A 12,278-nucleotide genomic window follows, 5' to 3' on the forward strand; every position below is an offset into this window, starting at 1 on the left:
GCCATTTGTCAGCTACAGAACTAAAAACAATTCTGTGACATAGGGCCTGAGGCCGCAAAGCCACACAGACCTTTCTAAAAACATCCTTCTCTCCTTCTCCATTGTCCCCCTTCCCTTTTAACCTGGTAGCCCCTCCCACCTTAATTCTGGGTCATACCATTAGCCAGTCTGGGGTGACAATGGAACAAACAATCCACACATTAAATTGCTTACAGAAATACAATGGCCATTTATACACATGCATGTTTTATTGTTAAGCTAGCTGTATTTAACCTTACGTTTTTCTCTTTTTACAGGTACCAACGACCTGGCTCCCACTTCGCCTGGAACCCCCTGGACTTCAGGTAAGTAGAAGTTTAAATGAATGATATTAAGTGTCTATCATATTAAAAGTCACCAGAGTATTTATTGAGGAAGGGTGAATTGCAGTCTCGGTGATGTATTAGGGTGACCTAACATCATCACACATGTATTTTGGAGGTGATAATTCTATTTTGGAAAAGAACCATGGATAAAGAGTTCTTTTGCTTGTTGAACAGTAAAATGTAACATGTTTACTTAAAGGCAAACAGTCCCTTCTTATCCAAATCCCTCTTATCCTTTATATCACCTGTAAACATTAACAAGTTGTTGAAGATGACGTAACCAGAATCTGTGTTTATCCTTCCCTTAACTTTTTCTTGTGTGCTGCTCTCTGTGTACCTGTTTATTTTCACTGGTCTGGCTCATATTGATTGAACATTGCTTAAGGACAGTCTTTTGCTGACTGCTAGTCTAGGCCTACTATGGAACTGTTCAGTACCTAGCGTACCTGTGTTGTTATTTATTTAAGTATTTTGTTTTATGTATGTTTGCTTGTTTACTCATCACACTTTCATTTGCCATATTATATCATTATAAATATATATTTGTAATGTTAAAAAAATCTAATAAAAAACAATAATATGGAAAATAAAAATGGTCAAATAATTAGGCAAAACCTACTTTTTTCATATCAAGGAAGACACTTTAATGAACACAAAGCTGAATTTTGAATAAATGGCTGTTGTGTGTGTATATACTGTATTTAGTAGTTTTCCTAGTACTGAGTACTAGTACTAGTGTTTTGAACAATTTTTTTTAGGTTCCATACCTCTACCAGAAGTGGACTAGATCTGTTTTAAGATGTGGGTCAAATAAGCATATTTAAGTTTGCCAGTGCTAACAGTGGGCCAGAGTGCCAAAAGTGGCCCACATTCCCATGCTATCTTACACAGTAACAAATAAATAGCATAACTGCCTATTGCACTTGTTGCTCTCAGCCAATACCTCAGTCAAGCTTTAGCTGAATACCATCACAAAAGACCCAGATAGAGCAGACTGTGTTGTTTTCTACCCATTTCCAGAACTTAAAACACATTTAAAAAATGAAAACAAGACGTTACTATCATGTGGTTTGTGAATTTGGGACTTAATGCACTGTTACTAAAATCGCTAGATTATGTCAAAGCTAAAGCCTGCTGTGGTGAAGTCAACAAAAGTAAGATAAAGGTCTTTAAATATTTTTCATGCCCATTGTGACAATATGCTTAGCCTAGCATTATTTACATATTATTATTATTATTATTATTATTATTATGATGATGATTAATTTAGCTTTTAAAACTCTGTGTGTCAACTGTCCCCTTTCAACTCTTATATCTTGATTTGGCAGCAGGGGCCGAATGCTTTATATGAAAGGGTGCTGTTGTTTGGGTTTAAGTTAGCCTGCGTCTTGTTACTGTATGGAGTGTCGAGTGGCTTGTTGTTAATGTTAAGTTCCAAAAAAATCTGAAAGCAGAGTGTTTGGTTATTTTTTTGCCATATAGTGACATATTATGCCTGTTTGAGTAAATTTAGCAGAGCTCAATCTGTTGTAATGCTATAACTGCTCTCTCTCTCTCTCTCTCTCTCTCTCTCTATATATATATATATATATATATATATCTGAGGAAAGTTGATGTGATGGTGCATTCATCAGTTAATTTACATTCAATGTGGTAGGCTAATGAAAAGGGTTGTTGGACAATTATTTATTATTTACTTACAATCATTATTACTTGATTATTATGATATATCATTTGCAGTGGATGATCATAATGTGTTTCTGGTGGGGGTGATTCTAGTGTGGGCAGGGGGGGTTAAGGAGGCCTTGCGGTATCAATTCTCATGGTCTTAATCTGGCCTTGGGGAAAACCCTTTAGTCCTTTAAGTACTTTATTTATAGCTAATCACAGTAAACATCACGTAAAAGACGTCACTATCCCTGCTTTTGAAGAAGACACAGCCAGTTATCCTGCATAAAAATGATCAGTGGCTGATGCTGTCTGAAATCCTATAAACCAGCCAGCAGAAATAATTTAAAAATGCTAGAGCTCTTCCTGAATGAAAACCGAGGCTGGCATCACTGGATGATGTTGGCGCTCGCTTTTCTGTGGTACAGGACTCTTTATCCATCAGTTTCATATTAGCGTGATTTGGCTTATGGTTTGTTGAGTTTATGGCACTTCTCACGATCCCTCTGTGCAGCTCACATTCACAAAGTCAGGCAGTGAGCAGACAAAGCTGGCACACATGCATTATATGTAAGGACATGTATAGATAAGCTAAATAAAGAAAATGTGTGTTATAAATGCATCATATATAATTATTTTGCTTTGTTAGAAACATATGAGCAATGCAAAAAACAACTGTAATGTGTTACTTTACTTTGTCACAGAACAAAATATTCACATTACTGTAACGCATTACCCGCAACATTGTCTGTACACTATGGTCTACAGTGGCTTCAACTGAGTACCCAACAAGGTAAACAGTTATGTCTCTCTGGGTCAGTTATCTACTGAGAAACATTTTTTGTTTTGTAAGCTTTGTACTAACAACGCAAGCAAGACATTCTTTACTGCAGAAGGTAATTTCCTCTAGGAAACTAAAATTCCTCAGAAACTATTTCAGAAATCTTGAAAGCATAATAGTACTTCAATGACTTTGAATGACTATATTTCAATATAAAGCACTGAGTCACTTTGATCATAAAAGAACAGCTGGGGAAAGTATTTTTCAATAAACGCAATATAAACACTGAACAAACTTACCTACCCAATGAAACTCATGATGAACAGACGCAGAACTAATGTCGCTGATTTGAAGTGGGTGAAATCAGAACATTTCTTATTATCCGTTTCCTCGTTGTTTGCCTTCTGGCAGTCATTACCCACTGAGTCCAATAGCTGTTGATAAAAAAACAATGGTGTTTTGCTATTATGATCAAATGTCTATATACATGCAAATCAAACATACAAATTAACTGTAATGTTACAGAAGGTTTTAGCAGATTTGACTATTAAGAAGATATACAGTCATATACAAAATGTTTAAATGCTCCTACTCAAATTAAATGTTTTGTTAACTGAAGTGGAAATAAGTTATTTTTTACATGCCAGTTTTTGAGCACTATTTCTTTCTATTTGCAGAGTTTCACATACTGGATAAAATTTAGAAATATAAAATGAGCCATAATCATTGCACATTTTATGTCATTTTTTCAGAAATGTTAAAGTAGTAAATGAACAGTAACAGTGCATTAAAATGTGCAGAAGTATGTTCTCTGTAGAGGATGTGGTAACATATTTTCACTTAGAAAATCAACAAATCGTATAAGCAAGTTCACTGGGGGTGCCCACATTTTTTCATGTGTATTTCTATAACAATATCATTAGAACGTTATAATCTTTTCCTACCAAATCAAGATAGTGCCTATCCTCTGGACTCCTGCTGCGGTAGTCCTCTAAAACGTGAGTCCTCTTATTTAGAAAGAGCCATCTCGGAGATTCTGGAATTGAGCTAAAAGTAAAGAGAAAAAATATGCCTTTGTAAGTCATAAGAGCAGATATGCATTCAATGGTACACGTACTAAAAACTACAGCACATATACTAACAAATAGAGGGGTAGACAGAGTATCTGTGGAAGTGCTAGAGCCAGATGAAACTGCATCCAGCCATTGGTGAAGTAAGCCACAGCAGCCAGCGCCATCATGCCCAAGCTGAAGAAGAAGGAGAGAAGAGTGGTCGGCCAGATGCGATACTTTGGTAAACTCCATTCCACTCCTGTAAAAATAGATCATCACATAATTTATTCCATCTTACCTATGATATCTCAATACTTTAGAAAGTAGGTCTATGTATACAGGATTTACTCAGTTCTGTCCAGAGGTGGACGAAGTACACAAATCATGTACTTGAGTTAAAGTAGAGATACCCACAGTAAAATATTACTCCAGTAAAAGTAGAAGTCCTTACTCTAGACCTCAACTTGAGTAAAAGTACAAAAGTATTTGCCTTCAAATGTACTTAATTATCGAAAGTAAAAGTACTAAACGATTAATTATGCCTCTAATGTCCTGATATCATTGTTGTAACAAGACTCGCTTCATGAACTCATTTTAGGTGAAAATACTCCAGTGTCCCATCTATCCATCCATCCATTTTCTAAGCCGCTTCTCCGTCAGGGTCGCGGGGGGATGCTGGAGCCTATCCCAGCAGTCTTCGGGCGAAAGGCAAGATACACCCTGGACAGGTCGCCAGTCCATCGCAGTGCAGACAGACACAGACAGTCACACACTCACACCTAGGGGCAATTTAGCATGTCCAATTGGCCTGACTGCATGTCTTTGGACTGTGGGAGGAAACCGGAGGAAACCCACGCAGACACGGGGAGAACATGCAAACTCCACACAGAGAGGACCCTGGCCGCCCGGCCGGGGAATCGAACCCAGGCCCTCCTCGCTGTGAGGCGACAGCGCTACCCACCACGCCACCGTCTCTCTTGGTAAACCAGTCTTTTAATAGAACGTCATTAGTCTGGCACTATTAAAATGATGTGATTGCGAGTCACAAAACACAGAAGGCAAACAGTTTTCATCAGGTAGAACCGAGTGGCTCTAAAGCCTTTTTACAAGCAAGCAAAGTTTCAGTTTAAGATTTATTTGTAACTTAGTTTCAAATTGAATAAAAACTTGCTTTCAACACAGGTTCATAAATAAGTTTTTCTTTACTATATTGCAGCTGTAGGTCTCTGTTCATAAACATAGACTAGCTGAAACTAATTTAGTATAGAATGAAAATGTTTGTATAAATTCAGAAAAAAAGACACAACAGTCACGACTGCATATGTGATATGTGTACATATTTCTATATTGTGGTCTATTTACACAAAGTTAGGTTAGTTCCCTCATTTAGGTAGACGTACGTGCTCCCAAAGTTTTATGCTGCTGCTCTGATATTGAACTGTGTGCTTGCACTGGATTGGTATGACCAACAGGTCAAAAGCGCTGTGTCCCGATTGGTGTTCTTGCTTCACGCTTCTTTCACTTTAACATGTTATGTTTTATGCACACATAAACCAAAAGGAACGAAAGAGTTCTCAGAACTCAGTAAAAAGTCAGATATTTGACTTTGAAATGTAGTGGAGTGAAAGTAAAAAGCTGCCCAAATTGGAAATACTTAAGTAAAGTACAGATACATGCAAAAACTACTTAAGTACAGAAACTAATTACATTTACTTAACTACTGTGTCCACTACTGGTTCTGTCTTAAGAAATGTTATGAAGGATTATTCATGTTTTAATGGAAGCTGAATTTGAGTATATTGAAGTAATAATAATATAATAATAGTACTTACACCCAAGTATATTTGCGAGGAAAGAAATCTACATTCTCTACAGTCACATGAGTCATTCACATTTAGTTCACTTTTCTTCTGTTCTAGTGGTAATCGCACCTCTCATTTTTAAGAGCAAAGGTAATCTTATGTAAATGATTTATAGCAATACTACAAGAAATACAAAAGTAAATTCCAAGAGTATTAAAAGAAGTATTATAGAATTATATATATATATATATATATATATATATATATATATGTGTGCTACCAAAAATGGATAAACCAAAAAGCTTTGTACAAATTAATCTATCAAAGTTCATATATAAATAATGTCATTCAAAGTTGTTTTGGTGTAAAATGCTCCATTCTAGAGAAACGTGCAGAGTCAGAATTGTTCACAGTGGTGTTGATAGGAACCAGATCTGAAGAGCTTAATGCTGTGGTTACACCACAGGAAACCATTAGAGAAACGGTAAAGAATATATTGCCAGATGCCTGAGACATTGTTTTACGATAATTTTGAGATTATTGAGGTTTTGGCCAAAAACCTAAATTTATTTTTAAATCCATTTATGGTGAAGAGGTACATGCAGGGTGTTGTTAGGCAAATTGGCTCTCAAAGAACCCTTATTTTTCAGATTTACCACTCTTTTACTATTATCAGTATTACACTTAAAAACTCAGAAGACACATGTTGGTTCACCAGTTGTCATATTTGTGTTCTAGACATTGTTCCTGTCACCATCACTGTAAAGAATCAGTAAGCGTCTGTAAGAATCTCAACAATGCACCATTTGACATCAAACCACTCTGAATGACTTTGTTTACATCTCAATGACTGAACTATACAGAAAATTTGAAAAATTTCTCTTTTAATACATCTTTCACCAAATAAGTTTGAGCCCTGGAGTTGCTACTGCCATCTGTGGCTGGGAGTCCAAGACAGTACAATTGGCCTTGCTGTCTTTGGTTGTGTAGCATGGCCCTCCCTCTCCCCCATCATCCAGTGCGATGCTAGCAGGCATCTGTTAGCTGACTTAACAGAACTTGTGGTTGGCACATTCCTCAGGGTGTGTTCAGCTGTTCAATGACACTGCGTTAGTGGCAGTTTGATGTTTTCACAGGTTTTGAAGCCTGTGCTAACCTTCAACAACCTATTGCTGGTGATATCGTATGAGAGGGGGAGTCCTAACTAGCGGGTAAAACTAGATACGTCTAAATTGGGGAGAAAATTGTGGGAGGGAAAGGCTAGGGTTCCCCCTTAGGACAGCACTTTCCAGATACCAGGAGGATAGCGATGGCCCACTGGCTTTTTGCTCAGCATTTCCCAGGCAGCCCCAAAAAGCCACTTTTCATCTCTTTACTCCAATTTTTCCTTCAATTATTTCTTATGTTATCCTTTGTAAATTATTTTAGCATTTTCTTTAATGCAGCACAGTGTCAGCAATAACATTTTCAACAAAATTTTAAATAATTTTGTATTACGCCTAGTCCTTCATTTTTTCTCCCTCTGTTGTTTGTAACATTTCTCTTAGGGTATTTTCCAAAAGGAAAACAAGGGGGGGTTCCAGTTTGCTCCCCAATTTAGTTGCATCCAATTCCACCTACTATTTAGGTTGTATTAATTTCCACCCACTATCGCCCAATACCACCAGCGCTAGGAGTGGCAAAGACAAACACACTTCCTCCGAGTCACGTGAAGCCAGCCACTTCATCTTTTTGAACAGCCTCTGCTGCAATGCCATTTGCAATGTCAATGTCAGCTGAACACACTTGGAAGAGAACTGTAACTGACATCTCTGCTACATAGCATCATGCTGAGTGACAGGGGGAGAGGTAGAGCCATCCTATCCACACAGAGAGAGTGAGGCCGATCGTGCTCTCTTGGACCCTGTTTACACCTTGTCACTTCAAGAATCTTGAGAATAAGGATAATAACTGGATAAAGCCAAGGCACATAAGACTGGAGCCACATATTATAGCAGAGTAAATGCATCCATTTCTCCAAGACACATTCAATAACCCCTACCAGCACAACTAAAGCTCCTCCCCATGCGGCACATCACTTGGCATGTGATCTGTGTCTATGAGGAAGATAATCATGGAGGACGTACATGGCTGGGAACTGGATGAAACTAAATGTTAAACAGCAATATGAACATACACCACTGTGCAAAACAAACTACAGACAAAAAGGCTGAACAGATAAACAATTAACTGGTTGCCACGTAATGACTGGATCTGTATATTCCATCCCACTCAGCAATCAGATTTAACTAAAGACGCATGTGACTACCAAGTGTAACACTTCATGTTACTGTATCAAGATTGTATCCTGATAAAGTTTTAGCCACATGCATTTACACTTGATAGTGAAATGCATCTACAGTGAGTCCGGCTGAGAACAGGTGCTGTACGGGATAGAATGTGCAAATCTGGCTGTTACCAATCGTTTATTAGTAGACTGCAGTTTGGTTTGAACGATAGTCTCTGTCCATACCGTCCAAGGGGAGGAGTTTTGGTTGTACTGAGAGGGGTTTTGTTTGTCCAGTGTGTCTTGGAGAGATAGATGAGTTTGCACTTTTAAAACATGTGGGTCAAATGTGCCTCAGACCACCTTTTGAAGTGGCTTGAGGGAGCAGATTTTTTACCTGTTTTAAATATGTCTTAGGTGCATTTACACTTGCATTTTTATTTGGGTTGAACTTCTCCAGATATAATCCTGATACTCAAGACGTATGAAGTGACCAGGTGTAAACAGGGTCTAAATGTATGTGGCTAAAATCTCATCAGGACACAATCTAGATACTAGTCCTATGAAAAGGGGGTCCAGGGATCGAACTCATGATCTCCTGATGAGAGGGCCAACAAAGTCTATGTGCATTTAAAATCTGACTTGTATGCAAGACACAAAGGTGGTCCCAGAGTGGTCTAGCAGTGGCATAAATTCCTTGAGTTTTGTTTGGCGTGCGCACAAGAAGCCAGCAGACTGATGCATGCTTGCTCTACGGATTTGTGTCATTGTAAATCATGAAAATGAATGTGAAATGAATAATTACCAACCCAGGCTGTAGGTGCAGATGTGAATGGCACAGCAGGCGATTCCCGCCATGCAGCGCGCGCTCAGATAGAAAAGCGCGTGGGGGAGAAACGCAGTGAGGAGCGCGACCACCGAGTGAAGAACAGAGCTGCCCACCAGCAAGACCTTCTTTCCATACCTGTATATGAGACACGTCCGCATAAATACACATGCTGGTCACTCATCAGCTCTTCACATGCGTTATAACGGGAGTGAAAACGAGAATACGGACTTATCAGATAACGCGCCTCCGAATATGGAGCCAAAGAGGAGTCCCGTCATGTAGGTCGCTTGTCCGTAGGCAAAAGAGCCCTCCACCGTACACACGGACCCCTACAGACAAACACAGCCGACACAGTCACATCAGAGCACCAGCTGGGAAAAGGGAATTAAAACTCTTCTGCTCGTCTTGCTTGAAAACACATCCAAATGTAGCCCTGCACTGAATCCAGTGTGCTACGACTGTTCACTATCACGGACTACTCACGTTTATGTGACGACTGGCGTTGCTCTGATGTGAAATGTTGCCCCCGTCGGATCCCGTGTCGGAGCTGAAGTTGAAGGTCTGACCCCCCGTGTCCACATGGCAGGATTTGGTTTCGATAAACACGTCGACGAAAAAGAGGAAAGCCGTGAAAAAGATGGGTAAGCTGAGCCTCAGGAACACGTCTCGCTGAAGAGGACCCATACACTCCGCGCGCAGTTAGCCGTTATCTTGAACTGGGCGAAAGTGCAGCGCCTCAGACCGTGACCTGAAGGACTGCTGAGGGAAGGCGTGATGTTAGCGTTTAACCTGAGCTCATGTGGTTATCATTCTTCAAGTCTAACCCGCCTGTCAAGTGGAGCGTCAGCAGCTCTGCTCGAGGGCAGAAAGCTAGACATGACTACAAGCTTTAGCTGTTTGAACGTGTTTATTTGCACTTGTAGGCTATAAAGGTGGGGGGTCTTCCTCAGAAATAAGCCTGAGTTAATCACTTGATAACAACTTGAACGTGTTCAAAGTTAGTGGGGAGAAAAATTACAAAGGTATTTGGAGACGAAAACAACACTTTACTTCTGGTAACTTGCCAGTAAGTTGTTTTGGCTAGGGCTTAAAGAACCACAACAGATTTAACAGGTTTTCAGAAGAACCTCCAGGAAAAACTCTGGGGCTTTCATTTCCTTTCTGGGTAGTCTTTTAAGATCGTGCTCTTGTTGACAGTGAGTAACGAGCTATAGTATTACTTCTAGATTAAAGTCCTCAGAATTTGGGCATTTCACCTGGGTTTTAGCTTTTTCAGCACAAGACCACCGCTTGAACTCATGGTTGATGACTAATGGCTGGTTTGTTTTAGATGTCAGAGGACAAGGAGAAACATGCTGAGATGTTAGTCTCATAGATCACGGTTTCTCAACCACTGGGCCGAGGACCGCGAGTGGGCTGTGAAGCATCCCTTGGCGGTCCTTGGACCTATACTGAGGAGGGCCGGTGGTCTGTAGTGGGCCTGTGATGGCGCTTTGTCATAAAAAATGAGTGAAAAAAGAAGTGACTTAACAATAAATGAAGTATAATTTTTCTTCAGGCAGTTAACAACATTAATACATTAATACAAGCCCCATAATAACAGTGCACAAAGGCAGCTTCCTCTTTTTTGCCCTTTGCCTCTAGAAACACTTGACCTTTCAGTTGTCCACTCACACCAATGTTATGCTGATATTTTGTGTTCACTGATACACATCACATGCTGCAAGAGTAGGCCCCCACAAATCACCGCGCTGAAAACTTCCCCAAATAGAACATTTTTAAGCAAAATGGTTGAGTTTTGATTTCTTGTGGGACATCCTGCTTTCTAGTGATAAAGTGGTGGGCCTTGAGGTGGAAAAGGTTGAGAACCCCTGGTATAGATCACTGTTTTCCAATCCTGCACCTGGAGCCATTGTTTTTCCCTGCTCTACATCTACTTCAGCTCTGTAAGGAGATATTAATGAGCTGAAAGTATGTGGTGAGCAAGAGAAGCACTATAAAGTATAGGACAGTGTGCCTTCAGGACCGGGGATGATACTCTCACTGGGGTACAGGCTTGATGAGGGTTGCAGATGTAAAAAAACTTGGTCTTATTTTAGATTTATATAAGAACTGCTAGCAGTCTTCAGCCCTTATATTTACTCTCTCTCTCTATTTATATCTTTCCAGAGTGGTGTGTTCTCTGTCTCATACTTATCTCATGTGTTGGTCCACAAAGCAGCAAACGCCTCATTACACTTGCTTTATTACACTCTTAAGAAGGAATGGTTTCAGTTACACAGGATCCTTTAAATCTACACATGGCCTATTAGAATGAGGTTAGCTTACTTATCCCTTAGTGCAGTGGCTTCATGATTGGTTATGGTGTTATGGTGTTACACATGTCAGTTGCCAGATTTGGAAAGCAGAGAATGTTATATATACATATAAGGAATGAATGGCCTGTCAAAAGCAAATACTTTAATTATTTATTATGTAGTTTTGGATACTAGTGTGCTGAACTATTTTACGCAGCTTGTAAAACATCAATATTCTTTACATTTGAGCAGTTTGGTGTTATCTACTTTGAGCTGTAATAAGATATGTTTAGGACTGCGTAAGCCTGATGTCTGGAAAAAACAGCACAACAAGCTGTTTATGTTGGAACATAGTGAGTTTTATGACCCACAGTAAAGTATTAAGCTAATACCTGAGCAAATGATAGTATTTCAAGTATTTCTCTATTAGTTGGTGATCTATATTATTGAATATATTGACCTCTTCCTGTGGAAAGTGTAAGAGCTTTATTTCTTCACACAACAGCAAAAGGTGAGCCCTTTGTCCTGCAGGGAGGTGTCCGAAGATGCTAAATAATAATTAAACTGGACTCTGCACTTTTACTCAACTGCGAAACAATATGAGACATCATAAAACACCCAAAAATGTGACCTGTCATTTGAACTTTGAGGCAATAAATGATTGGCTTACTATTTCTGGAAACATGTATTTGATTTACTGACTGCTTTTCAAGACATTCTCTTGCAGCTGTTAAAGAATACAATAAAACTCAACTTGGTAAATAAAGATAACATTTATACAGGCTGTTGGTATCATCTTTAATATAACAAATCACAAACGCAAAATATGCAACTGCTTTTATTTACAATGACAAAAATGTTACAAATCAGTACAGTTCAGATTTTTTCCTTTAATCATTACTGACACCTAGTGTTGTATCTATATTAGTTGTTGCTATATTAGTCTCAATGGTAGCTTATTGTAGGATCCTTACAGGGATCCTCAGGCCAGACTAGGCCCCTCCTTCAAGGACCTATTTTGAAGTTGTGAGGAACTTTTGTAAACTGCAACTGCTTTTAAGGTGGATTTATGGGGGCATGCTATTTGAAATGGGTTTCATAGCTTCTGCATTTAGCAGAACAAAAAAACCTCAAAAACTACATTGTACACACACAAAAGGCAGTGTGAGTGTATGCATGTGCACTTGGCCTTCCAGCACTCTCTGTACAGCTCCTAAC

At 39.2% G+C, this 12,278-nt stretch overlaps 1 protein-coding gene across 4 annotated transcripts in view; it reads right to left on the minus strand.

The window, feature by feature from the left end:
• LOC108425627 (solute carrier family 22 member 13) overlaps nucleotides 1–9,676 on the minus strand; it is a 31,644-nt gene extending 21,968 nt beyond the window's left edge. Inside the window, exons 1-6 of one of the 4 annotated variants that reach the window (XM_017694421.2) lie at nucleotides 9,247–9,673; nucleotides 8,992–9,092; nucleotides 8,744–8,898; nucleotides 3,957–4,125; nucleotides 3,759–3,861; nucleotides 3,118–3,248 (exon numbers count right to left, since the gene is read on the minus strand). In XM_017694421.2, the coding sequence (XP_017549910.1) occupies nucleotides 3,118–3,248; nucleotides 3,759–3,861; nucleotides 3,957–4,125; nucleotides 8,744–8,898; nucleotides 8,992–9,092; nucleotides 9,247–9,447 (860 nt within the window). In that variant the 5' untranslated portion in view covers nucleotides 9,448–9,673. Of the gene's footprint in view, nucleotides 1–3,117; nucleotides 3,249–3,758; nucleotides 3,862–3,956; nucleotides 4,126–8,743; nucleotides 8,899–8,991; nucleotides 9,093–9,246 lie in introns of all 4 variants that reach the window. The other 3 variants (XM_017694418.2, XM_017694419.2, XM_017694420.2) reach the window with 3 other exon arrangements.
• Between the last annotated feature and the right edge of the window lie 2,602 nt (nucleotides 9,677–12,278).

Source organism: Pygocentrus nattereri, chromosome 10 (genome assembly GCF_015220715.1).
Source record: "Pygocentrus nattereri isolate fPygNat1 chromosome 10, fPygNat1.pri, whole genome shotgun sequence".
Taxonomy (NCBI): Eukaryota; Metazoa; Chordata; class Actinopteri; order Characiformes; family Serrasalmidae; genus Pygocentrus; species Pygocentrus nattereri.